This window comes from Choloepus didactylus, chromosome 4 (genome assembly GCF_015220235.1).
Source record: "Choloepus didactylus isolate mChoDid1 chromosome 4, mChoDid1.pri, whole genome shotgun sequence".
Lineage (NCBI taxonomy): Eukaryota > Metazoa > Chordata > Mammalia > Pilosa > Megalonychidae > Choloepus > Choloepus didactylus.
In genome coordinates this window covers 12,496,433-12,523,321 of record NC_051310.1, presented here as the reverse complement: position 1 = coordinate 12,523,321, position 26,889 = coordinate 12,496,433, and the positions used below count along the sequence as shown (strand labels likewise).

Below are 26,889 nucleotides of genomic sequence, written 5' to 3'. Positions count from 1 at the left end.
CTGGTAGCCCCCTGGTAGCCCCGAGGGTAGGTGACCCACCACAGTGGTTGTGTCTGCATTCGAACCCAGAGCATACAGCAGTGGTTCTCAAAGTGCGGCCTCCAAACTAGCAACATCAGCACCACCTGGATGCAAATGTTAGAGATGCAAATTCCCGGACAAACCTGGACCAGCAGCGAGGGAAACTGTCAGGGTGGGGCCCAGTATCCTGAGTTCTAACAAGCCCTCTGGGGGATTCTGATGCCGGCTCAATTTGCAGCAGCTCTGGTTGAAAGCCCAGCTTCCCACCAGGATGAGGTAAAGAGGTGACAGGTGTGCAGACACCGTCCTCCAGCCTCAGGGTAGCCGGGGCAGCTGGGCCAGGCAGGCAGGAGGAGTCAGTCTGGACCCTTTACTCCAGAGCCCGTGCAGTACAGTAATTTTCTGTGGGTGCCCTTATATGGGAGAGGATGGAACGAGCTAGGTCCAGCACCCTAGGGCCCCAGGCCTTCATGACTTGGGGCCTGCTCCCGCGGTAGCCACAGCTTACGTACGCTCTGGGTCCCAACCATGAGGGGCTCATGACAGTTTCTTAAATAGCCATCCTGCCAGGCCTTTGTGCAGGCCAGTCCCCACCCTCCAACCCTCCAACCCCCAGGAGTTCCCTTTCAACCTCAGGGAGCTCTCCGTGAAGTCTTTCCCCGGGATCTCTGAAGCTAAGCCAAGCACAGCCCCCCATGACCACTTCGTGCTGGTTTGAGTCTGTTACGTACCCTAGAAAAGCCAAGTCCTCTTAATCCACTCTTGTGCGGGCAGACCTATCATGGGTGGGACCTTTTGATTAGGTTGTTTCCGTGGAGATGTGACCCAGCCCATTCAAGGTGGGTCTTAATCCCCTTTCTTGGAGTCCTCTTTGAGAAGATAAAAGACAGATGAAACTGAGATTGCTCAGAGATGCTTAGAAAGAAAATGCCCAGAGACATTTGGAGACAGACATTGAGACCAGAACCCAGGAGAGAGGGACCAGCAGACGTCGCCATGTGCCTTCCCATGTGACAGAGGAATCGGATGCCATCGGCTTCTCTCTAAGAAGGTATCTACCTCTTGATGCCTTAATTTGGACATTTTCATGGCTGTAGAACTGTAAATTTGTAACTAATAAATCCTCATTGAAAAAGCCAACGCATTTATAGTACACTGCATTCCAGCAGCTTTAGTAAACCGAAACATCCACCTAACTGGGTCCCAGCCTCTGCCACCTCCTTCTCATGCCGCCTTCTGCTGGTTCCTTTCCATTTTGCTGCACCTGTCCAACTGTTAGTTCTGTGATAGCCCAATGAGCATCTTGTTCACTTCTTCAACCTGCAACACCATCCCCTCAAAGCCCCTAGAACCATTCCAGAACTCACGGCGGACTCAACAAATGTCAGTTCATTCAACAAGTGTTTGACTCCATGGGCGTGGGTGTTGCTCAAGGTTACAAGCTGGCCTGGAAGGCTCCCTGCCTAAGGGGAGAGCTTCAGATCAAATTCAGAGCAAACGAGCCCGGAAGGCAAGGGTTTGGGTCACTAACTGGGCAATTCTGGCAAGGGCTCCTAATCTTCTAGAGGGTTCCACAAGCCTTCTGTTTATACCCCTCCAGCATAGCCCATGCCATTCCCCTGCCATCTGGTTTCCATAGTTGGGTCCCCGCCAGTCTGGGTGCTCCTGGACGGGAGGCAAGTTGTCAGTTCTGTCTGGTCCCCAGGGCCCACCCCAGCCTCTGGAATGTAGTAAGTGTTTACGTAGTATGTGACTGATCGTGGGCAAGCTGCTCCACCACTCCTTTCTCCATTTATAAAATGGAGGGATGAAGGGCATCTCTCCTGCCCCTTCCAGCTCTGGGATGCTTTGGACCTGGAGTTAAACCCAGCCTTACTCTTCCAACAAAGGGAGCCAAGAACAATTAGCCATTGGGTTCTTCTTAGGCTATAGCCCCGTCGGTGTGAACGGGCACGGTCCCTGGCGGATCTCGGATTGCACTCCCCCCCGCCCACTCTGACCCAGCCACACTGGCCCCTGCTGTCCCTCCAACTGCACCAAGCCCATTCCTGCCTCTCTCCCGCCCTTGGGTGTCTGTCCATGTGTCACCTCCTCTGAGAGGCCTTTGGGACCATCCTTTCTAAAACAGCACCCCCCCCCCCCCAATTGTTCTCTGTACTCTCATGCTGCTTTAATTTCCTGTGAAGCCTTTAACATTCTATTATATATACATGCACTTATTTTCTGTCCACCAAACTAGGAGGTAATACTCTTTTGCCCACTGATGTATCTCAAGTGCCTAAAATGATACCTGACACTGTGCTGGAGCTCAGAAAATATTTGTAGAATGAATGAATGAATTAATTAACAAGGGGGCAGCAAATGAGCACACCACATGGACTTGAATCCCGGCTGCTGGCAGCCTGTGCCTGCCTAGGAGGGCCCACGTCAGTCAAACCCCGGGCACCGGAAAGCATCTAGTGGGCACTTCCACGAGCTTGCGTGGCTGGGCACCAGGGTACGATTCCTGCAGACTCGTCTCGGGGCGCAGTGATGAAGGTTGGAGCCCAAGGCCACCTGGACGCCCGGTCCACATCACCTCCAGGAGACCCAGGCCGGGCTGGGTAGGCCACCTGTCCCTGGGGCCCTTTCCCAGTCCAGGAGGAGGCTCTTTGTTATTCTAACTAGTGGGGAGGCCAGAGCTTTAAGAATCTGAAGCACTTTTACTTCCATGTACAACAGTTATCGTGTTCTTCAAATTTATGAAGGGAACAAAGTAGATGTTGATGGGTCTGTTTTGCCCCAAGAGGCTAAGCAATCTGCCCAGGCCACAGAGCTGGTGGGCCCTAGGCCCAGAGCACAGCCTGTCTCGTGACTGCCTGGCCCAGTCCAAGGGTCACCTGCTCTCCCACCAAAGAGTGTCAAGAGGAAATCCTGGGGCACAAAGCACCCAGGAACCACGAATTCTATGGAACGAGAGCTCTCGAACTCGGACCACTTAGGGCCAGAACGTGCCAGACTTCATGCAATTACAGGCTGATCCTTCAAAACGGTGGCAGTGGTGACATCAGTTTATACCAGCCTTTTCTGGAATGGGGGTACCATGCCAGTCTCAGGGATGCCTTCTCCAAGGCACAACGTGGCAAGTTAAAACTTGGGCTTTGGAGTCAGAGCCCATAGACCTTTCTTGAGCTGTGTGCCTTCATCAAACAAGCCACTTGAATCTTTCCATTTCTTGATTTCCTTGGGTTTAAGATGGAGATAATGCTAAGAATGCCTCTTGGGGGCAGATGTTGGGTTAAATGAGATGCTTTCACCAGGATTTAGCATAGTTCCTGGCACATGGTGGATGGTCAACAAATGGGCTCTACAGTAATAGTGATTGTGACTCATTAGTATTTACTGCTGTTATCCCTCATTATGTGGGCCTGGGGGCACTGCCAGTGGCTCTGAGCTCTTCTCTGTGGGTCCAACCACCCCTCCTCTTTTGACCCCACTGAGCCCCATGTACTCCACCTGATATTAGGGGGCTCACGTGGTCCAGGTGGCCTAGAAAGGTCCAGTTTTCTTGGGATGGTCCTGGTTCATACCTGTTGTCACTGGGCAATTATTAACAGCTTCCTCATTCACTCCCCAAGGTGTCCTGGTTTGGGCTGCTAAATGACGGGGACCCTGCGCAGCCCGGCCAGGCTCCCCCTAAGCCTGGGGTTTCCAGACACAAGGACTCCTGGACCCAGCACAGTGCATCCCTGTGCTGATTCCCCATAAACACTCCTCAGACTTCATGGAAACTTCTAGAAAGCCCAGGAGTCCTGCCTTCGTGCACAGGCATGCAAAGCCTCCCGATGCCCTGGCCTCTAGCCGCGGCGAGCAGATGGCAAGACACCGTACCTTCAGGAATCTGGTTGGCTCCCCTGGAGAACTCGGCATCTGTTATTTTAGGGAAAGAGAGGAAAAGGGAAAAAAAAAAAAAGTTAAGTGAGTGAAACTTAAATCCCAGCAGAGCCCGTAATGGAATATTCATTTTGTCAGGGGAGTGTTTCTTTAAAACTCCCAGTCATCTGGACAGATTGAGCCAGCAGGTGATGGCGTTAACGAGCTTTCTAACACACTTGGGCCCAGGTGGGGCCCTGGCTGGGGCTGGGCTGACACCTAGTGGCCGGCTCGGCCGTTCCAGGGCCGGAGGAAGCACAGAATCTGCAGCACCGAGAGCTCAAAGGTGCTCCGGGGGCCCTCTCAGACCCCTTGCCCTTCAACATATGGGCCTTAACCTCCGTGCCTCAGTTTCCTCGTCGGCTCACAGGTAATCATAACAGTAGCTCCTTTAGGGCTGCTAGGAGGACCTGGCACTTTATAGGGGCCCAATAAAGTTTAGCTATTATTATTATTATTATTAGCCGTTATTATTATTCTGAGGCCCAAAAGGGGGAGGGGCTTGCTCAGAGTCACAAAGCTTGTTGGTGGCGGAGTGGGGCCAGACCCCAGATCTCCAGACCCCAGATCTCCCGACCCCTGGCCCAGCACCTCCCTGGCTCATGCCTACAACACAAGGGCGCTGTTTTAGGGCCTGCTCGGCCCCTTGCTGGCTGTGTGACGTCAGGGTAGTTGTTTAACTTGAGTCTCAGCTTCCGCTCCAGAGACCAGAGGGACAGTTACTGTGACAGACAGTTGCCATAAGGACTGAAACGGGATGATGCACATAGGGTCTCGTTCTAGAAGTTAGCAAGTGCTCTGTGGACATTATCATGATGGCAAAAGCCAGGGTTCCAGCTCACGGGGTGGCCATGAAGGTTAAATGGCACCAGCAAGTCAAGTGCCTGGGACCCGTGGGTCTTCCTCCCCTCGCCCTGGGTGGTCACCCCGGCCTGGTCTGTAGAGGCCCAGGGCCGAGCCAAGGGCAGGCCGAGCTCAGTCTCCCCAGGTGACCTTGGCCCCCCTGAGGGACCTTCTCATCCTCAGCACCTACCAGCAGGTGACTGGTGTCCTTGAGTTTGGACTTGTACAGCATCCACTGGTACCGCAGGTCCTCCAGCTCATCCAAAGTCCCCCTTGCAGGCCCAAGACGCAGGAGGCTCTCGAAGAGCTGCTGACCCTCTGGTACCCGAGCCTCCAGCTCCTGGGGGAAAAGGCAGCCACATGGCACATCTTCCAAGTGGCCCAGATGGCCCCACCCAGCCATCAGTTTCACCCAGGAGAGGCAAATTGGGAGGAGGCAGACTAGACCCTCAGAGTGGGAATTGCACCCAAGCAAATCCAAGGCAAGGCTGGACAACTCCCATCCTTCTAGAAGGCTACAGAATGGACTCCTGCATGAAAGGGCAGCTGGACTGCTGACCTCCACGGTCACTTCCAACACTGGCATTCTGGACTCTGGATCTTACATGCCAGCAAGTCCTCCAGAGAGCTTGATTAAAAAGTCATCATCACTATGGAGGCTATAGTTGATGAAGCCAGCTTTCTATTGGTACTTCCGAGCCTAGCAGAATGATGTTGGGATTGTTTGATAACGTATTTCAAAACATAGTAATGTTTCCCTAGTCTCAGGACTACTGAGAGGCAGGAAAATGTGGTGGGTACAAGCAGAGCTTTTAATACAAAAGCCTGGGTTTAAATCCTGTAGATCCTGGCTCTGCCCCCCCCCCCAAAGCTATACAATGTGGGGCAAGTTGCTTAGCTTCTCAGAGCCCCCTTGAACATTGTCTCTGCAAGAACACGGGATCTTAATTTGGGGAACTGCAAGTTGTTTCTGGTATAGGTGTAGTTGGGTGGTGGGAAGCAGGAAACAAGGGGAGTGGCCCACCATGAGACAGGAGAGGTAGGTAGGAAGTGCTTCCTGGTAATGTTCAATGGGATAATTGAGTTCAAACCTTTCACTAACAACAAACTATTAAAAATATTTAAAAAGCATCAAGGAATTAATGAAAAAGTGGGGTATATCAAGCAAAACCAGGGAAAGGATGAGAACCCAGAGAAGGAAGCCCAGTGTTTAGACCTGCTTTTGTTTTTAGGATATTTGATAATCTGAAAGAAACAACTGAGAAACAGATACATGCTTTTGGCAGCCTCATGGGACTAGAGAGATGAAGGTCAGAGTCTGGGGTCCTGCAGAGGGGGAGACCCTGATAAATCATTACCCCTTTATCTGAGATTCCTAAAGGCTTCAGCCTCTGAGTAGGGGAGGATCAGAGTGAACCCAGACCCTACATGAACTTCCAGCCCATCTTCAAGTTATCTTAGTGGTTCAGGGAACATCAAGCCTCGAGCTTGGAGTCCATGGTCCTGGAATGATAATGCCTCTACTTCCCTAGAGAGTAGGGCAAACAAAATCTTCTCTGGAAGAAGAGATTATCCCAAATCTCAAATTATGTTTACAAATACTTTCTCAAACATGATGTCCAGCCCACAATCAAAGCAGCCATGCATGAAACAAAACACCAAGAGCAAATACTAGAAGAAAAAGAAACATACAACAGAAATATTCCTACATGGACTTGGCATATTGAACTTATTAGATTCACTCTGTAAAACAGCTCTGTTAACTGTGTTCAAAGAATTAAAAGACAGGCTTAAAATTTTCAGCGAGGATCTGGAAGCTATGAAAAGCAACAGAGCAGAATGTTAAAACCAAATAGAAATTCTAGAATCAATAAATACAATAACAAAAATTAAGAACTTAATACACAATATGAGGCATAGCTAAAGTGTGTGTCATCTTAATAGCAAATGAGACATAGCTAAAGAGAAGATTAGTAAACTCGAAGACAGGTCAGAAAAAAAACTATCCAGAAGGTAGCACGAAGAGACAAAAGGATGAAAAATGCACAAGAGAGGGTAAGAGACATAAAGTGCCCAGTGAGAAGGAATAAAATACGTGTTTAAATAACATCATTTAAAGGAGAGGAGAAAGACACAAGTCAGAGGCAATATTTTAAGAAATAATATCTAAGAATTTTTTCCAGAATTTCCCAGAAAGATACCAAACCACAGATTTGAGAATCCAAGTGAACCCCAAGCAAGATAAATAAAAAGAAATCCAAATCCAGAGTGAAACTGCAGAAAAATAAGAAAAAAATAAGAAGCAGGCTGGGGCCTGGTTGAGAAGGGCCTTGTGTTGTAAACTTAGGGGGTTGGATTCTATACTGAAAGGTTTTAATTAAGGGAAGGGAACAGTCAGATTTGTTATTTTGAAGCCTTGCTCTGACTGCAGAGTGGGCCATGGCTTGGGTGGGGCCCATGAAGAGAGACCAGCTGGGAGGCTAGAGCCATAATCAAGGCCAAAAATGGTGAACACCTAAGCTATAACAGTGGCAACAAGAGGGGACAGAAACCAAAAATATCAACGAGGAGGACTCAAGGAAGTCTTGGTGGCTAATTAGAAGTGAGCGTGAAGGAGGAAGGAGAGCTGTTCTAGGGGGATTGCAGAAATGGCCATGAGTCTTCCATGCCACACTGGCCCCACCCCTGCCACATCATGCCCTTTGCACTATGACTTTCAGATGCTCCCATCAAGAGGTGGGGTCTTTGGCCAACAGAACGCATGGAAATTAATGTGGTACCAGTTCCTAATCTAGGCCTTAAAAACCCTTGCATGCTTCATGTGGACTTTTAGACCCTGTGTCTGCTATGAGAACAAACCACGCTGTCCTGCTAAAAGATGACAGGTGTGCTGCCCATTCATTCTCATCACCAACAGGAAGCCAATCCCCAGGAGCAGAGCCACCTGGCTGCTTTACAACCGACAGTAGACACATTAGGGAGCCCAGCAAATACCAGAAGCACTGCCCCACTGAGCTCAGCCTAAGTTGTTGAGCTTCAGAATCACAAGTTAAATAAATGGTTGTTGATTTAAGTCTCAAAGTGTTGGGGTGATTTGTTACATAGCAATAGCTGACTGATACAGGAGTCAAGTGATTAGAGGTGCTATTTTCCAAGTTGGGGAACACAGAAGTAGGCTGGAGAAATGAGTGAATGAATGTATCGATGCCAGGAAAAGCTCTAAAATATTTGAACCCCGAAAGCTTAAAAACCATTATATTTAAGCAAAAACAGATCGTAAGCTGTGAATGAGATTTTTTTTTAAAAGAACTCCCTGGTGGCAAACACGTTGATGGGGACCTTTCCTTGGAAACAAACCTGCAGCTTTGTTTCTCTGGTTCTCAGATCCTTGGCTGTGGTAGTTTTCATTGCAATGATTCTAACCAGCTTGGAATTTTCCACCTGCAACCACTGCACAAAGTTCCTCAGGAGTTGGGAGAGATCTTCACGGCTGCCTTCTCCTTCCTGGAGTGGATTTCCCTGCAGGGATGCACGACATGACCAAAGCAGCAGAGGCAAAAGCAGCCCATTGTCCATGGATCCTGGGGACCCCACTGGAGGCAGAGGTCAGGTGGAGGGCAGGATGCCAGAGGGTGACAGAAAAGGTCTTGGGGATGAGGAATGTATCTCTACGGGGCACAGCTGCATTTAGGGGCATTCTCAGTGTAAACTACCTGGTCCCTAGTAGAAGCCACCATCATCTGTCACCAGGGTAGCTACTATAGTTGTCACCCTTCCATCCTACTATCCTTCTCCAGGTGTCTGTGGCCACAGTGATGTCTAAAATGCAAGTCCATTCAGCTAAGCCCTCACTTATACACTTTGGTGGCTTCTCACACCTCCCTGGCATGGCCCGAGAGCCTCAAGTTCATGCTCTGCTGTCTCGGGAGCTCCTGACACACCATTCTCTGAGCTTGAGCCTGACAGTATCTCTTGCCCCCTTGCGTCACCCTCTCTCTACCACCGGGCCTTTGCACTGTCTCCTCTGCATGAGACACATCCCTCTCCAGTCTTCTAGCTCACTCCCACTCAGCCTTGAGGACTCAGCTGAAATTTCATTTCTCCCAGGAGGATGTCCCTGCCCCAGAACTGGGCCACAATTCCTCTGCTGCTGGCTGGCCCTTCTGCCAGCGCTCACCCCACTTTTTGCTAGCCCTCCCCAGAGCCACTGAATCAGACTCTGTATTTGAACCAGATCCCTGGGTGCACCATAAACTCTAAAAAGCTCTGAGCTGGAATCTAAGTGCTATGAGTGTCAGAAGTGTTTCTTTTCTGTCTTAATCACATCCAGCTCCAAGGACCATCCTTGGAGCACAGTGATAATCAATATATTTTGGATGAGCGAATGAAAGAATGAAAGGGAAACTGAATGGACGTGTCTTTGAAGAACAAGGATGAATTTCTTCTCAATATGACTCCATTTTTTTTTAAAGGCAGTAAGGGGAAGTGACAGGTGATACAACATAGCTTGGTTAGTTCTTTTACAAAATACAACTTACAGCCCACCCTCAACTCCCACCAAGCAGGCAGTTTCCAAGCAGGCAGCTCCCGCCCTGGCGCTCCTGCCAGCAGGGTTGCCTTTTGCATTTCCAAGAGGCCTGCTTGCCCCCGTCACAGCTGGCTGGCTCTGCAGCTGCGGGTCCCTGGGTCCCTGTGGGCAGTGGCTGGGCAGTGGGGGCAGGCTCCACCGGGTCGGAGACATGACCAAGCCCTGCAAGCTGAGCACGTGGCCCCTGCCCTACAGCCCCCTGGACAGACTCACCTGACGACGATGCCTGGGAATGGGATCCGAAGGGTTGATGACAAACCCAAACTTGGGGATGTCGTTGGTGAAAACCATTTTCTCCCTTGAGTCCACTTCCATGCTCTGTAGCTGCCAGTTTCTGACAAGGCTGAGAAGACAAACTCGGCCAGGTCAGTGTGGCCATGGGGTGGGGGCTCATCAGGGCACAGGGGAAGGAATAGTGTCGGGGCACCGGGAGTGGGAGCCATCTCCGGTTTCCACGGCTGATCCCATGTCAGGGCCCTCCCTCCGGTGTGTCAGGCACAGATCCTGAGGCACGTTCACATCCATGGCCTTGCTTGAGACCCACGAGATGCTGTCACGAAGGTGCAGGTGAGGAACCTGAGGCTCAAACCATTTGGATTGGAAGCTCACTCCCAAGCCGGGACCTGTCCCTGCTCTGACTGCCCCTGCTGGACTCGCCGGGCAGAGGAAGCCCGGAGGTGCCAGGCAGCCAGCAGAACCCCTGCGACAGAGGGGGCCCAGGACAAGGCTCAGAACCAGGGAGTCCTCTCACCCCAGCAGGCTCTCTTCCAGCAGCCGCAGGGCCCGCCACGACTCCGCCAGCTCCCCCAGCTCCTCCTGGACCCTGGCGGCCCCCTCCGGAGAAGACTTGGCCATCACCAGCTGGCCGAGGGCTTCCAGCAGGGGCAGCTGGGCCTCCTTCTCAGGGAATTCAGCCACCAGCCTCTGAAGGACAGACAGACAGACAGACACACACGCACGGGGTGAGGTTCCAGGATGGGCGCTTGGGCCGCTGGAGGTTGCTTTTGGGAGAACATCACCTCACCTCGACCTCTTCTGCCCGGGACTCAGCATCCCACGGGCCCGCGTCACCCCGGAGCGACTCCAGCCTCTGGGTGAGCACAGCGATCCACTGGCGCAGCCCCAGGAGCTTGTGGCTGAAGGCGCAGTGCTCCCGCACGGCCTGCCGGCACCCATCCGTGAGGTCCTGCAGCACAGACAGCCGGGGCAGGGGGTAGGGCAGGGCTCCCTGAGTGCCCCCTAAGGCAGAGACCCTGGGCACTCTCCCCACCCCCTCACCCCACCCCCCCGATGGCCCCCCAGGGCTCCCCACCCAGCAGGACCCTGAGAGATGGGGCCTCCTTGTGCACCCATAGAAGGAATTCACCTTGGGAAGATCAGCTTTGGTTTAAAATGCCTCTAAGTCTATCTTACTTTTATAGAAAATACCAAGTGTTGGTGAGTTTGTGGGCAATGGAGCTCTTGTGCACCACTCGTGTGAGTGTTAAGTTGATACAGCCACTTGGGAAAACCGCTGGTCAACAGCTACTAAAACCAAACATGTGCATACCCTTGGCCCAACAATTTCACTCCTGGGTCTCAGATCCAATGGAAACACGTACATATCCTCAACAAAAGACATGCCTGGGGCACTACGGGTAATAGCCCCAAACTGGACACTACCCAAACGGATAAATAAATTGCAGCATGTTCATACAATGGACTATTTTACAAAAAGAATGAATGATCTATAACTGCATGCAACAATAGGAATGAATTCATAATCGTCACGTGGACAGGGTAAGCCAGACACAAAAGAAAATATTCTGTCTGGCTCAATTTAAATGGAATATGAAAACAGGCAAACCCAACCAATGCTGTTCAATAGTCAGAGGTCAGGGGTCAGGAGTGATGGGCAGGGGCTGCAAGTGTCCTGAGGGGCTTAGGTGGGGCTGGTAGGATTCTGGTTCTTGATCTGGGTATTGCTAGCCTGAAGTGTTGAGCTTATTAATTTCCATCAAACTGCATACTTATTCAATTTTCTGCATATGATCATACTTTAATGAAAAATTTTAAAAAAATAGTCTTGCTTTTTTCCCCTTCCTGAGCCCTGTTTCCTGGGTCAATCTGCTGCTCAGCTCTCCGAGGCTGGGGCCTTGTTCTCTGTCTTCCTGAAAGGTGAGGGCTGAATCCAGCAGAGTAGCCATGCGCCATCCTCCTGGACACCCAGCCGGAGCCCAGGTCGATCGTCCTCTCTCCTTCCATGACCCCCACTTAGCTCCTGGTGACTGTCTGCTGGGCTTCTGCAGGTCCTGCCGTCCTGCCTTCCACAAACGCTGATTGAGGACATTTGATACCAGCCCATACTAAGAGATGGGGACATGAGAGGGTGCCCCCCCATCTGTCCTCGACAAACCAATGATGAGGCCTGAAAGGTTTTTGCAAACTCCAGTTCTCTGAACCCCACTACTACTGCCCCCCTCCTGTAACCTCTGCACAGGTCATGTCACTGCCCTGATCAGTGAACTCCAGACTGGGGGGTGTACTTGGAGTCCCAAGGGGACACAAAGATCATCCTTGGTGTGGGGGAAGGATGCATTCAAACTTCTTATACTTAAAAAGTACCAAAATAATCAAAGGAGGAGCAATTTTCTTTGAAGAAGTATTTAAACAATAAATAAAGAAGTATGATAGAATTGGAATATCACCAATTTTCCACCCCTACTGAATTAAGGATCTAGGTGCTGATCAGCAGCAGCTGCTACTAACATCGTAAAAAGAGACATGACATCACACGCTGCCTGACGAGAGACTGCAAAGTCACCCATGAAGCAGTCTGGCCAAAAAGATGCAAACCTGGGTCTGATCAAACCTCCAGACTAAATTTCCAATGTAAGGAAATACATTGGGCAGAGGAGCATGTTAAACTACACCCCAGGGATGCAATCAGCAGACTCCAGGCTGTGGGAAACTCTACTTGATAAAGATTCTAGTTGCTCCAACAAATAAATTGCGAGTGAGAAAAAAAGAGATGAAGGAGGAGCCTATAGATTAAAAAAGACTTAAAATATATATATTTTAAAAAACAGGCAAAGCTGAACTGTAATGTTTGGGGATGCACATGTGTGTGATCAACCTACAAAGAAAGGTAAGGAAGGGATTACGGTACAAGACAGGAGAGCAGGACTCTAGAGGGGTAGGAGGGTGGTGAGCTCAGCAGGGGGCACGGGGAGGGCTGGCAAGGTTCCAGCTGTCAAAATGGTTGGTGATTACAAGGGTACTTGCCTTGTAATAATTCAATAAACTACAATTGTGGCCTGCAGATTTCTGCATTTTTAATATATTTACCAATAAAAAGATAAAATTTTTAAAATATACTGCAGAGGAAGATACACACACACACACAAGTTATAGTGAAAAAGCCTCCAAATACGCAGAGAACCACATGCAAGTGCCCTGGATTTAGGATGTCTCTGCAAACTACAATTGAAGGCGCATTTTTTTTATTTGTCCAAAGTGGGTTGGTGGAAACTCTGAACCAGGAGACACTGCTACATTAATATATGTAAATGGACAAGCACTGTAGATGTGATTAAGAAAATGTTTTTTTATTTAAATGTAGTTGTGATTAATGGAATGCTTTTCAAGTTGGGGAAAGAAGGGACACAAAAATATGCTTTCTTACTCTTCAATCCTGTGCGTGGCCTGACAGTAATAGCTGTATTTCATTTTTAAATAAGACACGCTTTGGGAGTGGATGCTCAACTTACATTTACTGACAGCTGCGAGCCTGGGGGTGGCAGGTCTGGGGGATAAACACTCAGCAACTCAGATGAGGCCCTTCGTCATTCTGGTCCCACCCCTCCACATGCCTGATCCCCACCCATCTAGGCGAGCTGCTTCTCAGGTTGGTGAGGCTGTTGAAAACAATGAATACCTCCCAAAATATGTACCTGCACACAATGTGCATATGTGTGTACACACATCATAGTCTTGCATATGATATCTGTGGGCCCTGGACTCCATACTAGTCCATTTAGTGACCACTTTGGGATCTACAGGACCCAAGCTAAGACCCTAGCTCTCCAAAAACTGAACTCGCAGTTTCCTACCCAAGCTCTTACTGCCAAGCCTCTGCCTCTGTGGTTCCTTCAACCTATAGCACCCTCCCCAAGCTCCATGTGCATGAGCCCAGATTCCACCTGTCCCTCCAAATCCAGCTCAAAGGGTGCCTCCTGTGTGAAGCCCTCCCTGGCTGCCCCACCTCCACCAGGGTGGATATCATGTCATCCTCTTCTGTGCTCTCTCAGTGCAGGTATCACCTCCATCTTGAACCAGGGTTATTTGTGGACGTGGATGTCTTACCTCCTATGGAGGACAGGGCCCACTGCTCAGGATCATAGATTCCACAGACCCTTATGCTAGGAGCTCTACTCATTACTGGATAGATGGAAGGATGGGTAGAGGATGGATAGGTGGATGGACGGAAGGATGGGTAGATGGATAGATAGGTGGATGGATGGAAGGATGGGTAGATGGATGGATAGGTGGGTAGATGGATGGATAGGTGGATGGATAGAAGGATGGGTAGATGGATGGATAGGTGGATGGATGGAAGGATGGGTAGATGGATGGATAGGTGGATGGATGGAAGGATGGGTAGATGGATGGATAGGTGGATGGATGGAAGGATGGGTAGATGGAAGGATAGGTGGGTAGATGGATGGATAGGTGGATGGATAGAAGGATGTGTAGATGGATGGATAGGTGGATGGATGGAAGGATGGGTAGATGGATGGATAGGTGGGTAGATGGATGGATAGGTGGATGGATAGAAGGATGGGTAGATGGATGGAAAGGTGGATGGATGGATGGATGGATGGGTGGATAAATGGATGAATGGGTTATTTACTGATCCATTGAGGAAATGTTGCAACAAAAGGTTCACAGGAACCTAATCCTGCATTTTCTCTAGGGCAATTGTTCAGTATTCATTAATTCAATGTTTGTGGAGGACTTCAGAGACCTTCAGTATTGTGAACAATGAGAATCAACTGTATTACTGCTTTAGGTGGCCTCCAGTTCTCCAGCCCTGGACTGGGCTTCTGAGCATCTTGGACGAAAAAGGCATTGAATCCCAGAATATCAGCCCATCTGTTCAAACCTCTCATTTTACAAATGGAGAGACTGAGGCCCTCTAAGATCACATAGTGGGACCGTGCCACTGAACCCATAGGGGCTGCTTGTCACAGCTGGTTGGCATAAGGGGCTAATAAGGCCAGAACTGACAGAATTTTTCAACTTCTTGGCCCCAGGTAGCCTCCCCAAACTTGCCAAGCCAAGGCCCATGTGTCTGTGGGGGTGTGGCCTGCTCCCTGCAGCGAGTCTTGCTCTTGATGTAACATCTCTTGAGGATGGGCTGGAAGCATCACCCCAACACACAGGACGGTGGCCAAGGCACCACCCACCCTCTGGAGGTCCAAGCTCACCAGGCCACCTGGCTTGGGAGAAAGGGCTCCATCCGCAACTCTGCTACTCACCTACTGAGTGTGCTTGGGCAAGTAGCTTCAGCTCTATCTTTACAATAGGGAAAAAATACTTGGCGGTTTTGATAAGATTTAAATGCATTAGTGGATGCAAAGTGCCAAGCACCTAGAAGACACTCAGTAAATGTGGCTTTTTATTAGAATGATTAATCTATCTCATCATTTCAATGCAGGCATTAACACTGAACTTTCTGGCTTCCATGGGCTTCTGTGAGCTTCTGAAGGGCAGGGGCAGTGGATCCTATTTCTCTATTTTCTGTGCCTCAACCTTGAGACCCCTCGCTTCTGGTTTATTAAAAAGATTTAAATGAGTTCATTCAGACCTTATGTGTCACTGTGCCAGTTTGGTTATGTCCCCGAAAATGCCATTATCTTTGACGCAATCTTGTGGAGACAGACATATTAGTGTTGATTAGATTGGAATCCTTTGATTGTTTCCATGGAGATGTGACTCAATCAACTGTGAGTGAAACATTTGATTGGATAATTTCCATGGAGGTGTTACCCTGCCCATTCAGGGTGGGTCTTAATTGGATCATTGGAGTCGTATAAAGGAGTTCACAGACAGAAGGACCTCAGAGCAACTGAGAGTGACATTTTGGATAGGAGCTGCAGCCACAAGGGACACTTTGAAGAATGCACAGGAGCTGAGAAAGGAGCTGAAATGCAACCTAGAAGCAAGCAGACGCCAGCCACATGCCTTCCCAGCTAACAGAGGTTTTCCAGACGCCAGTGGCCATCCTTCAGTGAAGGTACCCAATTGCTGATGCCTTACCTTGGACACTTTATGGCCTTCAGACTATAACTTTGTAACCTTGTAACCAATTAAACCCCCTTTGTAAAAGCCAATCCATTTCTGGTATTTTACATTCTGGCAGCATTAGCAAACCAGAACAGTCACCTAGACCAATGGGTCTCCATAGGTGGTTCCCACATTTCCTAGAAACTTGGGGAAGTTTCTGGTTGTCAGGGTAATGTGGGGTGGGGTGATTGTAGCAGACACAGCAAGAGTACATGGGTGCTGCCATCCAGGCTGGGTGGGACAGTCCAACAATGAGGAGCTGCCCCACATCCCTCATGTCCTATAGGATATTTCACAATGGCGGGAACCCTGTTTATCATGCCATACTCCAGTTATCACACAATCACAGTCTTAACACAAACTGGCTTTTCCAAGAATGCATGTCATGTGTAAATGGATGGAAGAAGGTTTTGGTTTGACTGGAACTTTACCAAAGGTTTTTCACATTTCACAAAATCACACCACTAGAGGAAGGTGGCCATACTGCTTGATTCAGCATCTGTGGCTGTCAAAGGGGCGCGTCCTGACCCCCCCCCCGTGTGCTCAGTGTCACCATCTTGGAGCACTTCCATAGAGCAAGGCACCATCTTGTTATAAACTACTTTCCTTTTTCCCTTTACTGTTACAGAATGGGTACTTCATTCATTTAAAAAAAAATGTCTTTGTGAGAAACATTATCTATGAAGTACAGGATTGTAAATTGGGTGTCAGGGATATTGTTATTACAATAGAGTGTGTCCCAAGTGTCCATCAACCAATGAATGGATAAATAAAATGTGGTACACACATACAAAGGGATATTATTCATCTATAAAAAGAAATGAAGTCCTGATCCATGTGGCAACATGGATGAATCTTGAGAACATTATGTTGTGTGAAAGAAGCCAGACACAGAAAGACAAATAGTGTATGATCTCACTGATGTGAAATAGAATAAGCAAACCCATAGAGTCAGAATCTAGAATACAGGATACCAAGGGATGGGGTGGGGACAGGGAATGGGGAGTTAATAAATTGTACCAAGTTTCTATTTAGGTTGATTGTACAGTTTTGGTAATGGATGGTGGTGATGGTAGCACACCATCGTGAATGCAATTAACAGCACTGAATTATTTATTTGAATGTGGTTAAAAGGGGAAATTTTATGTTGTATATATGTTACTAGAATAAAAAAACACAGGCCTATACAACATAAAGAGTGAACCCTCTTGTAAACGATGGACTATAAAGTACAGTAATAAAAATGTTCTTTCATGGATTGTAACAAACGTGCCACACTAATGCAAGATGTTAATAACAGGGAGGTACATGGCAACTCTTTATTTTGTGCAGAATTGAACCTACAACCTCTCTAATAAAAAAATAAATAAGGAGGAGAACACTGCCTTAGACCACGCGTTTTCTCTCGACGTGTGTCTGTCCCAAAGCCTGGTATGAATCGTCCTCGAGGCCCCTGTCGCTGGCCCAGGACCGCCTCTGAATCCGCGTCGGGGCGGGGCCTGGAGTCTCACTTTCGTCCTCCTCCGACCTGACGATGAAGCGCCCGGGCTCCGAGGGGACCCCGCGCAGGCGTGAGGACGCCCTGCGGCCGCCAGAGGGCGCTGCAGCCGAGCTCTGCGCCCAGGCCGCGCTCCCCGCACCTCGCGGTGACGCAGCAAACGAGTGCGCAGCCGCCTGGCCGTGCTCAGGATCAGAGGCACCTTTGGCTTCGTGGCCCTTCCCACGATGTGCAGTTGTATCTTTATTGGCTTATTTACCGATTAATAGTCCATCCACACCACTAGAATGTAACCCCGGGAGAGCAGGGGCCTTGGAGTCTTGCTCCCTCCCTTGTAGGGTCAGAACTCTGCCTGGCATACAGGAGGCGCTCAATAATTGTCGACGAATGAATGCAGAAGGGAAGGAAAGCAGGGCAGAAGGAAAAAAGAAGGGGGTGGAAGGAACGAAGGAAGCAGGGGGGAAGGCCCAGGAGGGCAGGATTCATGGCTGTCTTACCTCCAGGGACCTGTGCAGGGCCTGGCAGTCTGAGGAAAGCTGGTCCAGTTTGTGCTGGTGGTTGAGGTTCTCCCGAACCAGAGGCCTCAGCGCCTCCATCTGTGCCTCCAGGTCCAGTCCCTCTTCCTGCAGCCCCTGCAGTAGGGAAGGAAGGAGGGGGCCACTGTTTCTGCTTTTGCACCACAGAGGCTGATGGGGGTGGGGGATGATGGGTGGGAGCTCACGGGGGTCTGGGATGCTGGAGCTCCCCTGCCCCCACCGGCACATGGGAACCTGATGGGCCCACTCTCAGGGCAGGTGTGAGATTTTCAAAATCAGAGGAAAATATTCTGGGTAAATGGGCTTTGCTAAAGACCAGGTAGCATCTCAGCAGACAAACTCATGTCTGACTCTTACTTGCTGACTTAGCTCTCGTTATGAAGACTCCTATCCCAATTTTAAAGCCAAAAATGCACCAACTTTAATGACTTCCAGAGACCACAGTCTCAATTTCTGGGTGAGCTGTGCTTGGGCATTACAAAAATAATAGCTGCATCCCACGCACTGGAAAAACCAGGAAGCTCCTTATCCAGCAAATAGTTATCAATGATCATCCAATTCATAGCCCACATGTGTTTTAAAACATTTACGTGTAATACCCAAATTGGTTTTCTTTCTGTGAAGGTCTCTGGACTCATTAGAACACTTAGCAAAGCAATTTTAAAAACAAATACAAATGTTAGACTTTGGAACTGAGGAGTACATAGAAGGGCAGATTATCATGTTGTCAGGCTCAGGAACCAGCAGTCTGGGGAGTGTTAAAGGCCAGGAACCATCAGGTAAATGAGCACAAAAGGTCAGCTTTCAAGTGAGGCCTCAGATCTCTGCCTTGAGGAAGCTGCTGCTTTGCTGAAGGAGAGGGGGCTGCTTCTGGGTGCAGCTGAGCTCCCGAGCAAGGGTGACGTGGGTACTGCAGACCCCTTACCTGCAACCGCAAGAGCTGGGCCTGTTTTCCAGGAAGGTCCCGCCGAAGTCCGCTCTTGGCTTGGACTCTGACTTGGAGGTCCAAGAGCTTCTTCTGCAGGGGCTCAAAAGCAGCCCCAAAGTCTTTGTGTTGAGCGAGCAAGCTCTGCAGAGACACGGAACAGGCACCACTCAAAGCTTTGAAGAGCTTTCTTCAAAGGCACCCTGTTGTGAGACCGCTCCCTGACAACCATTGTGCTTTTCCTCCAGCCTTCTCCTGGCCAGCTCATACTCACCCTTCAAGCCTCCACTCAGGTCACCCCCTCCAGGAAGCCTTCCCTGATGCCGTGGTGTCCTCAGATAACAGTTTGGCCACACCCCTCTAGAACATGAGCTGGCAAACCACATGCCCCTACCCACCCACCAAATAAACAAAGTTTTTAGTAAATAGAGTTTTATGGAACCCAGCCACACACATTCATCTACAGCTGCTTTTATGCTGCAGTGGCAGAGGTGAGTGATTGCAACAGAGAATGCCTGTCCTGCAAACCCTAAAATATTTCCTCGTTGGCTCTTTTACAGAAATATTTGCTCCCCCTCTTGCTCTGAAATAACACTGGATGTTGCCTAGTGATTATCTATTTATTTGTCTCTACCATCAGACTGTGAGTTCTTTGGGAGCAAAGACCTGCTCTTCCTTTCTTTGTCCCCCCAGCTCCTGGAACTGTGCCTGGCACTGCTGATGGAAGGTTCTGGGGTCAGGTGGCCATGGGCTGCTCTGGCTCGCCACCTACGTGACCATTCCTGCCTCGGTTTCCCCAGGTGTGAAGTGGGGAAAGTCATCCTACCTCCCTCATAGAGCTGTCACTCGGAGATCATGGATGTGACACTATTGGCAAGTGCCTGGCCCGTTGTCAATGCTCCATAAACCAGAGCTACCATCATCATCATCATCCTCATCAGATGCTCAACAAACATTTGTTACATTAAAGAACAAACTACCCACGACATGTCTTAATGTAACCATTTAGCAATGTGACACTAATAATAATAGTTGCCAGCTCCATGGTGGTTTAAGGTTTACTGTTCTTACCTGCATTTTCGTATTTGAGCCTCCCCCAGTCGCGGAGGAGGACAGTCTGTTTGATTTCAGTGGGGAGAGGGGACGCAGAGACAAGGGCAGGAGGACGGTGGGTGGCCAGGGGTCCAGTCAGAGGGCTGGTGCCATATCCCTCCCCAGATTATAGATGGGGCGCCCGAGATGGTGGGGCACACGAGAATACATCCTGGAAGGGCGGCCCCATCCTCCGGCGAGGCCCGGGGTGGGAGAGCCTCACCTGCAGTTTGCTTTTCGTCTGCAGCAGGCTGTTGTGGAGCAGGTCTCTGTCCCTCCCAGAGCTGGCCGCCTGCTCCAGGAGGGCCGTGGCTCTCTCTTGGCCGGAGATGCTGCCCAGCAGCTCTCCCTTCAGCTGCAGCATCGTCAGCTGCTCCTTCAGGCGGGAGCTTTCCGCCAGGGCCGCCTGCGGGAGACCAGGAGTCCGTTAACCACCGAGCACGATGGGGCAGGACGGAGCCCGGCCACGTGGCAGGAGCACACCTGTGCCATTGCAAAGGAGTCTGCACCTTTGTGCTGGAAGCCACAAATGGGATAGCAACTGGCTGCCGGGAATGTTAGGGGGTGCTATGAATTGCAGGTCAACTTTGAGGACTCTCTTACCCCCCACATCACTCCTATTACCAAACCCTGAGAATTCTACCTCCTAAATGTCTCAGGAATCTGTCTTCCCTCCAAGCCTCAGCCTTGCTCACCTGGACACAGCAGCTCTGACGGTCAGCTGTCATCCTGCTGGCCTCTAAGATTCGGCTCTCCACGCTGCAGCCGAACCCACACCCAACCATTTTGATCTCTCCTTAGTGATCCCTGATCACTGATCGCAGTGGAGTCACCCCTAGGGGGTGACCGGGGAGTGAGAATTCAGGAAGGTTTCCCAGGGGAGGGGATACCTGATGTGTAGGAGCTCGCCCAGCAACGACGGGGCCTAACAGGGACTCAGCTGGCTTCCCACGCAGCCTGCATTTGGCACAGCCCAGACCCCACCTCCTCCAGGAAGCCTGCCCTGACTACATTCCCAGCCCACTCTCACCTCTTCCTGCCCCAAACCCCTGCAGCTCTTAGAGCCTGTGCCAAGCACCTGCTGAGTAGCCAGCTGTTTTGTATAGACACCTCCTGCCTCTCTAATTGAGGGTCCTGGAGACCAGGGCTTTTGTCTTCAGCTGCCGGAGTCCCTCCAGTTTTCACCTGATAAAGTTGCTGAGAACTCTCAAAGTCTCGATGCTGAGCTAGGAGGAGAAGAAAAAAGGACCCCTACCCAGGTAGGTAACTGCCATCCAAGGCAGAAAGTGATCCTTTCCCTAAGCGGAGTTTGGAGCAAGTGCAGTGAGTTCAAGGCAGGGACGGTGTGCCAGTTTGAATGTATTATGTCCCCCAAAATGCCATTATCTTTGATGCAGTCTTGTGTGGGCAGACATATCAGTGTTGATTAGATTGTAATTCTTTGAGTGTTTCCATAGGGATGTGACCCACCCAACTGTGGGTGATGACTCTGATTGGATACTTTCCATGGAGGTGTGGCCTCACCCATTCAGTATGGGCCTTGATTAGCTTACTGGAGCACTATATAAGCTCAGACAGAAGGAGCGAGCTTGCTACAGCCAAGAGGGACACGTTGAAGAATGCACAGGAGCTGAGAGAGGAGCTGAAGCTTACAGAGACATTTTGGAAACGGCCTTTGAAAACAGACTTTTGCTTCTGAGAAGCTAAGAGAGGACAAATGCCCCAAGAGCAGCTGAGAGTGACATTTTGAAGAAGAGCTGCAGCCTAGAGAGGAACATCCTGGGAGAAAGCCATTTGGGAACCCGAACTCGGGAACAGATGCCAGCCATTGGTCTTCCCAGCTAATAGAGGTTTTCCGGATGCCATTGGCCATCCTCCAGTGAAGGTACCTGATGGTTGATGCCTTACCTTGGACACTTGATGGCCTTAAGACTGTAACCAAATAAACCCCCTTTATAAAAGCCAATCCATTTCTGGTATTTTGCATAATGGCAGCATTGGCAAACTGGAACAGTAAATCAGAGACAGCTCCTTGGAGGAGGTGGCACTGATGACTGCCCTTGAAGGGTAGTGAGCGCTCCTGCAGGAAGAGCAGCATAAACACAGCTGACACAGCTATCCTGGTGCAACCTGTGGCACACCATGGTCAAGACTGTGGGGTTACTTTCACCCACTCTTGACCAAACCCAGACACAGCATCACAGGGACTAAGAATTCAGGCCGGGGAGTTGCAGTCATGAGTTTGGATTATATAGTAGATAGGAGCCTTGGGCAGTTCACTAACCTCCTCTGAGCCTCAGTTTCCCTATTGATAAGCAGGAGTATTCACACACCAGCTCATGAGGTTGGCAGGCTGACATGAGAAGGCGCCCATAATGCATTCAACACAGCACACAGCCCGCAGTGAACATGCAATAAGAGGCAGCTCTTCTCAGCTGGTAGTATATAACCAGCCACGCACAACTGTGGGGGCTCAACACCTTAGTTCTAAAGGAAACTCATGGATCCACCTGCCAGTCAGAAGCTCAATGCAGGAGCTGAGTTAGGAAACAGCGGGACTTGCAGCTTGAGTTGTTGAGTGAGGCCGTCCCACTGGGGCAGGTGGGTGAGGGTAATGCAAAAGGTGTTCAAACATGAGCAAACCAAAGTCCTGGCTTGTTTCCAGCCCTACCGCTCAGGGAGGTGGCTGCCCTGGGGTCCTAGGCCACATTCTAGAAAGGGGGTGCCGCTCCTGCTGCCTCTTGGAGGCTGGGCTTTGTTCTCCACTGCCTTGGAAAGAATGGGACTGAAATGCAGTTGTGACGTGATGGGGAAAGCAGTTGCCTTGGTCAGCCGGGCTGTGGCCAAGGGCTGGCCCTGCCATGCAGTGGCTCCGTGGCTTAGCAAGTGTCTCCCCTCCCGGGGACTTGGTTTTTTTGACAATCATGTGACAGTGATAAATCCATTTTGCCCTCCTCATAAAGCTGTTACTAGGATCCAATGTGAAAACTGGGACAAGAACATTGGAAAGGAGTCTGGAGCCCTCGTCCCAGCCCCGGCTGTGCCACTCTTGAGTGGTGTGACCTTGAACAAGCCCCCTAACGTCTCCTCGGTTCAGACCCCACATCTGCAAAATGAAGGGGCTCAATGGTAGAAATGGAGACAATAACTTGTGGGCATGTATATTCAGCAAATATTAATCATGTCAATGAAAAATTAGAAACAGCGTGTCTAATAGGGTATACATGAAATAAATGATAGGCTATACAAACAATATTATGTAGTCATTAAAAATGATGCATAATTTCAAATGATGCTGAGAAAAGACTCATATGCATAGAGTGAAAATATCAGGCTATATGATTATACAACATGATCCCAAATACCTGAAACTTGTCATTAATTACTTAAAGCTGCTGTTAGTTACCTGATCTTATGAAAATGGCTAGACGGATTCTCATCAGCTATGAAAGGTGGATTTGGGATTGTCTGACCTCAAATTGAGGTTGGTGGCACACGTGAAATTCACTTTCCGGAGCCCTGGAGAGTCCCTCAAATACATGGAACATCATCCTTCAGGAAAACAGAGCACCAGGGGCTCACAGGGAGGGAGGGCCAGGCCACAAAGATTGAGACCCATGGAGAGAGAAGACAAACGCAGGGTCCACCAAGAGCCCCAAGTGGAAACTTACAAGGGTAGACCCTCCCCAGTGCAGGCCCCTGTCTACGACTGAACAGCATGGTGGGGTGGGGGCCCCGGGTGATGACCCTCCCTGGGAGGTCCCGAGCTGCTCAGAGAAGGCGATGGTGAAAGTTCACCAGCACATTAGCAGCGGTCCTACAGCGTGTGGTGCTGTGGGTGATTCTGTGTTCCTCCTCACAAATCCTTATGTTCCCTGAGTACATATGACTTCTAACATCAGAAGTAAAATTAATGCATAATATGGGGGGTTACCTGGATACTGTCTTATATTTCTTCCCACACTATGTGTCTAAGAATCTCTAGATGCAGAAGTATTCTATGGAGTTCAGAGCTCAAGGCTTCAAGAGCCTATTGCAGCGGCTGTGTTGCCAGGCGTCTGTGCAGATGCTGGTGGCTGCTCAGCCAGTAGCCTTCTGTCCTGCTTCCTCACCAAAGAGCCTGGATTTTGTTTGGGTGGCAAAAGGCCCAGCCCAGGATGATGGCTATAATCAGTACGAGCTTGTCACGGCTACCCCATCCTCAGCAGTGACGGGTCAGCGACGGTCGGAGGGCCTGCCTGGCCTATGAGATGTAAAAGGAAGTGCACTGGGGGCTTCTGGGAGAGATCTGCCTCTCTCTTGAGAGGTGGGAGTGACGGACGGAGACAGCCCTGTGTCCCACCCCTTTCTTCTCACGGAGGATGCTGTTGTTCACGTGGGGATGCACGCATGGGGTGGAAGTAGCCCTCCTGGGACCATGGAAAGAGCCATGGCTTACAGACCAAGGAAGGCAGAGCAGAGAGCTAGAAAGAGCCTGGGTGAACCCATCAAGCTAGCCCTGGGACTGCGTGAACGCCTCCGTGGTTTGAGCCACTGTGGGTCAGCTTTTCCATCACTAATTGATTCACAGCAATGGTAAAGCGCAGCCCGATATGCTGCTCTCCCGCAGGGCCGTCAGTGCTTCTACCCAGAGGATGGCCTGAAATGGGGTCCTGAAGGGATAGGGGACAGTTCAGGATGGGGGGAGGGTCAGTGCAGAGCCTTCAGGTCACCAGGCTGCAGGCAAACCTTGTACCCTAGAGCTCATATGGCCTTTGTCACTGATGACAATCAGCCCTGACATTTACGGTGCGCTCGGGCCTGGTGCCATGAGCTTTACCCATGAGCTTTACCCAGCTACCTGGTGGGCCCTGTGCGAGTGGCTGGAACGCCACACTTGGCCTCAGCTGCCCCCGCCCACACCTGGCCGGCCCCCCTGGCAGGATCACAGTTACCTCGATCTGGGGCAGGAAGGTGTGAATGGACGGCAGGTCCGGCAGGCTGGCTGTGACGTCCAGGAGCCTCTGGGCCAGGGCCCTCCACAGCTGCAGGTCCTGCAGTGGCCGCTGGAGATGCTGCCACAGCTCCAGCCCCGCAGCGTTGCGCAGCCTGCTGCTCTGCGCCTTCAGGCTGCCAGGACCGTGGAGGGGAGAGTCAGAGAGGGGAGAGAGTGGGGTCAGTCTGGGAGCGAGGTTCTGCCCAAACCCCCAAGGACCCGGGCTTGTGCTGCTCCCAGGGTGAGTGCCGTCCTCTCCCACAGGCTGCTGGGTGTGCCCGTGGCAATGAACACAAGCGTAGGTGGAAGGGGCTGTGGTTAATATTAATATGAAAAGGTGCTGCCCACAGACCTCGGTCCTTCTGAGGATAGACCCTGGGGCTCCACGGCACCCATAGGTGCTAATATAAATTAGATACATGAACATCCTGTGACTCTGGGGTAGGTGTAAAAAGCTGAGATTACCTGTAAAATGGGGAACACAGTGACCCTCTCATAGGGTCACCGTAAATATTAAATAAGATAACACATGGAGACTTTTTCCAGTAATGGAAGACTAGCTCATTTGGACAGGACCTTCCACTAAGGACAACTTAAGAAAAAAATCTATATCAAATTTAAAAACAACAACAAAAATAGAATGTGAGTTCAATACCCCAAGCTACTTTGGCCCTGAGGGCATTTAACAATGTGGAAGAGACAGCAAAACTGAGCTAGCTTTTGGCAACCCCTCAGAGTAAAAAGTCAACATCCAGGGTCCATCAAAAGTGGCAGAGTCTGATAAACAAGCCCCACTTTGAGTTGGGACCTCAAAGAACTATGCCCTCAAGATAAAAGTGCACTGGAGAGGCGGGGCAAGATGGCGGACTGGTGAGCTGTATGTTTTAGTTACTCCTCCAGGAGAGTAGGTAGAAAGCCAGGAACTGCGTGGACTGGACACCACAGAGCAATCTGACTTTGGGCATACTTCATACAACACTCATGAAAACGTGGAACTGCTGAGATCAGCGAAATCTGTAAGTTTTTGCGGCCAGGGGACCTGCGCCCCTCCCTGCCAGGCTCAGTCCCGTGGGAGGAGGGGCTGTCAGCTCCGGGAAGGAGAAGGGAGAACTGCAGTGGCAGCTCTTATCGGAAACTCATTCTACTGATCCAAACTCCAACGATAGATAGACTGAGACCAGACACCAGAGAATCTGAGAGCAGCCAGCCCAGCAGAGAGGAGACAGGCATAGAAAAAAAAAAAACAACACGAAAAACTCCAAAATAAAAGCGGAGGATTTTTGGAGTTCTGGTGAACATAGAAAGGGGAAGGGCAGAGCTCAGGCCCTGAGGCGCATATGCAAATCCTGAAGAAAAGCTGATCTCTCTGACCTGTGGACCTTTCCTTAATGGCCCTGGTTGCTTCATCTCTTAGCATTTCAATAACCCATTAGATCTCTGAGGGGGGCCCTTTTTTTTTTTTTTTTTTTTTAAAATCCTTTTTTCTTTTTCTAAAACAAGTACTCTAAGAAGCCCAATACAGAAAGCTTCAAAGACTTGCAATTTGGGCAGGTCAAGTCAAGAGCAGAACTAAGAGAGCTCTGAGACAAAAGGCAATAATCCAGTGGCTGAGAAAATTCACTAAACACCACAACTTCCCAAGAAAAGGGGGGTGTCCGCTCACAGCCATCATCCTGGTGGACAGGAAACACTCCTGCCCATCGCCAGCCCCATAGCCCAGAGCTGCCCCAGACAACCCAGTGTGACGGAAGTGCTTCAAATAACAGGCACACACCACAAAACTGGGCGTGGACATTAGCCTTCCCTGCAACCTCAGCTGATTGTCCCAGAGTTGGGAAGGTGGAGCAGTGTGAATTAACAAAGCCCCATTCAGCCATCATTTCAGCAGACTGGGAGCCTCCCTACACAGCCCAGCAGCCCAGAACTGCCCTGGGGGGACGGCACTCACCTGTGACATAGCACAGTCATCCCTCAACAGAGGACCTGGGGTGCACAGCCTGGAAGAGGGGCCCACTTGCAAGTCTCAGGAGGGAGCCATATGCCAATACCAAGGACTTGTGGGTCAGTGGCAGAGACAAACTGTGGCAGGACTGAACTGAAGGATTAGACTATTGCAGCAGCTTTAAAACTCTAGGATCACCAGGGAGATTTGATTGTTAGGGCCACCCCCCC

At 50.2% G+C, this 26,889-nt stretch overlaps 1 protein-coding gene across 6 annotated transcripts in view; it reads right to left on the bottom strand.

Moving 5' to 3' along the window:
- Positions 1 to 26,889, bottom strand: part of SYNE3 (spectrin repeat containing nuclear envelope family member 3) — a 121,565-nt gene that overhangs the window by 16,730 nt on the left and 77,946 nt on the right. For 4 of the 6 annotated variants that reach the window (XM_037831946.1, XM_037831948.1, XM_037831945.1 and 1 more), the window contains exons 8-17: positions 24,677 to 24,851; positions 19,966 to 20,148; positions 18,651 to 18,794; positions 17,687 to 17,821; positions 10,389 to 10,550; positions 10,116 to 10,288; positions 9,578 to 9,707; positions 8,134 to 8,295; positions 4,967 to 5,116; positions 3,892 to 3,930 (exon numbers count right to left, since the gene is read on the bottom strand). In XM_037831946.1, coding sequence (XP_037687874.1) covers positions 3,892 to 3,930; positions 4,967 to 5,116; positions 8,134 to 8,295; positions 9,578 to 9,707; positions 10,116 to 10,288; positions 10,389 to 10,550; positions 17,687 to 17,821; positions 18,651 to 18,794; positions 19,966 to 20,148; positions 24,677 to 24,851 — 1,453 coding nt within the window. Of the gene's footprint in view, positions 1 to 3,891; positions 3,931 to 4,966; positions 5,117 to 8,133; positions 8,296 to 9,577; positions 9,708 to 10,115; positions 10,289 to 10,388; positions 10,551 to 16,996; positions 17,822 to 18,650; positions 18,795 to 19,965; positions 20,149 to 24,676; positions 24,852 to 26,889 lie in introns of those variants that run through there. The other 2 variants (XM_037831947.1, XM_037831950.1) reach the window with 2 other exon arrangements.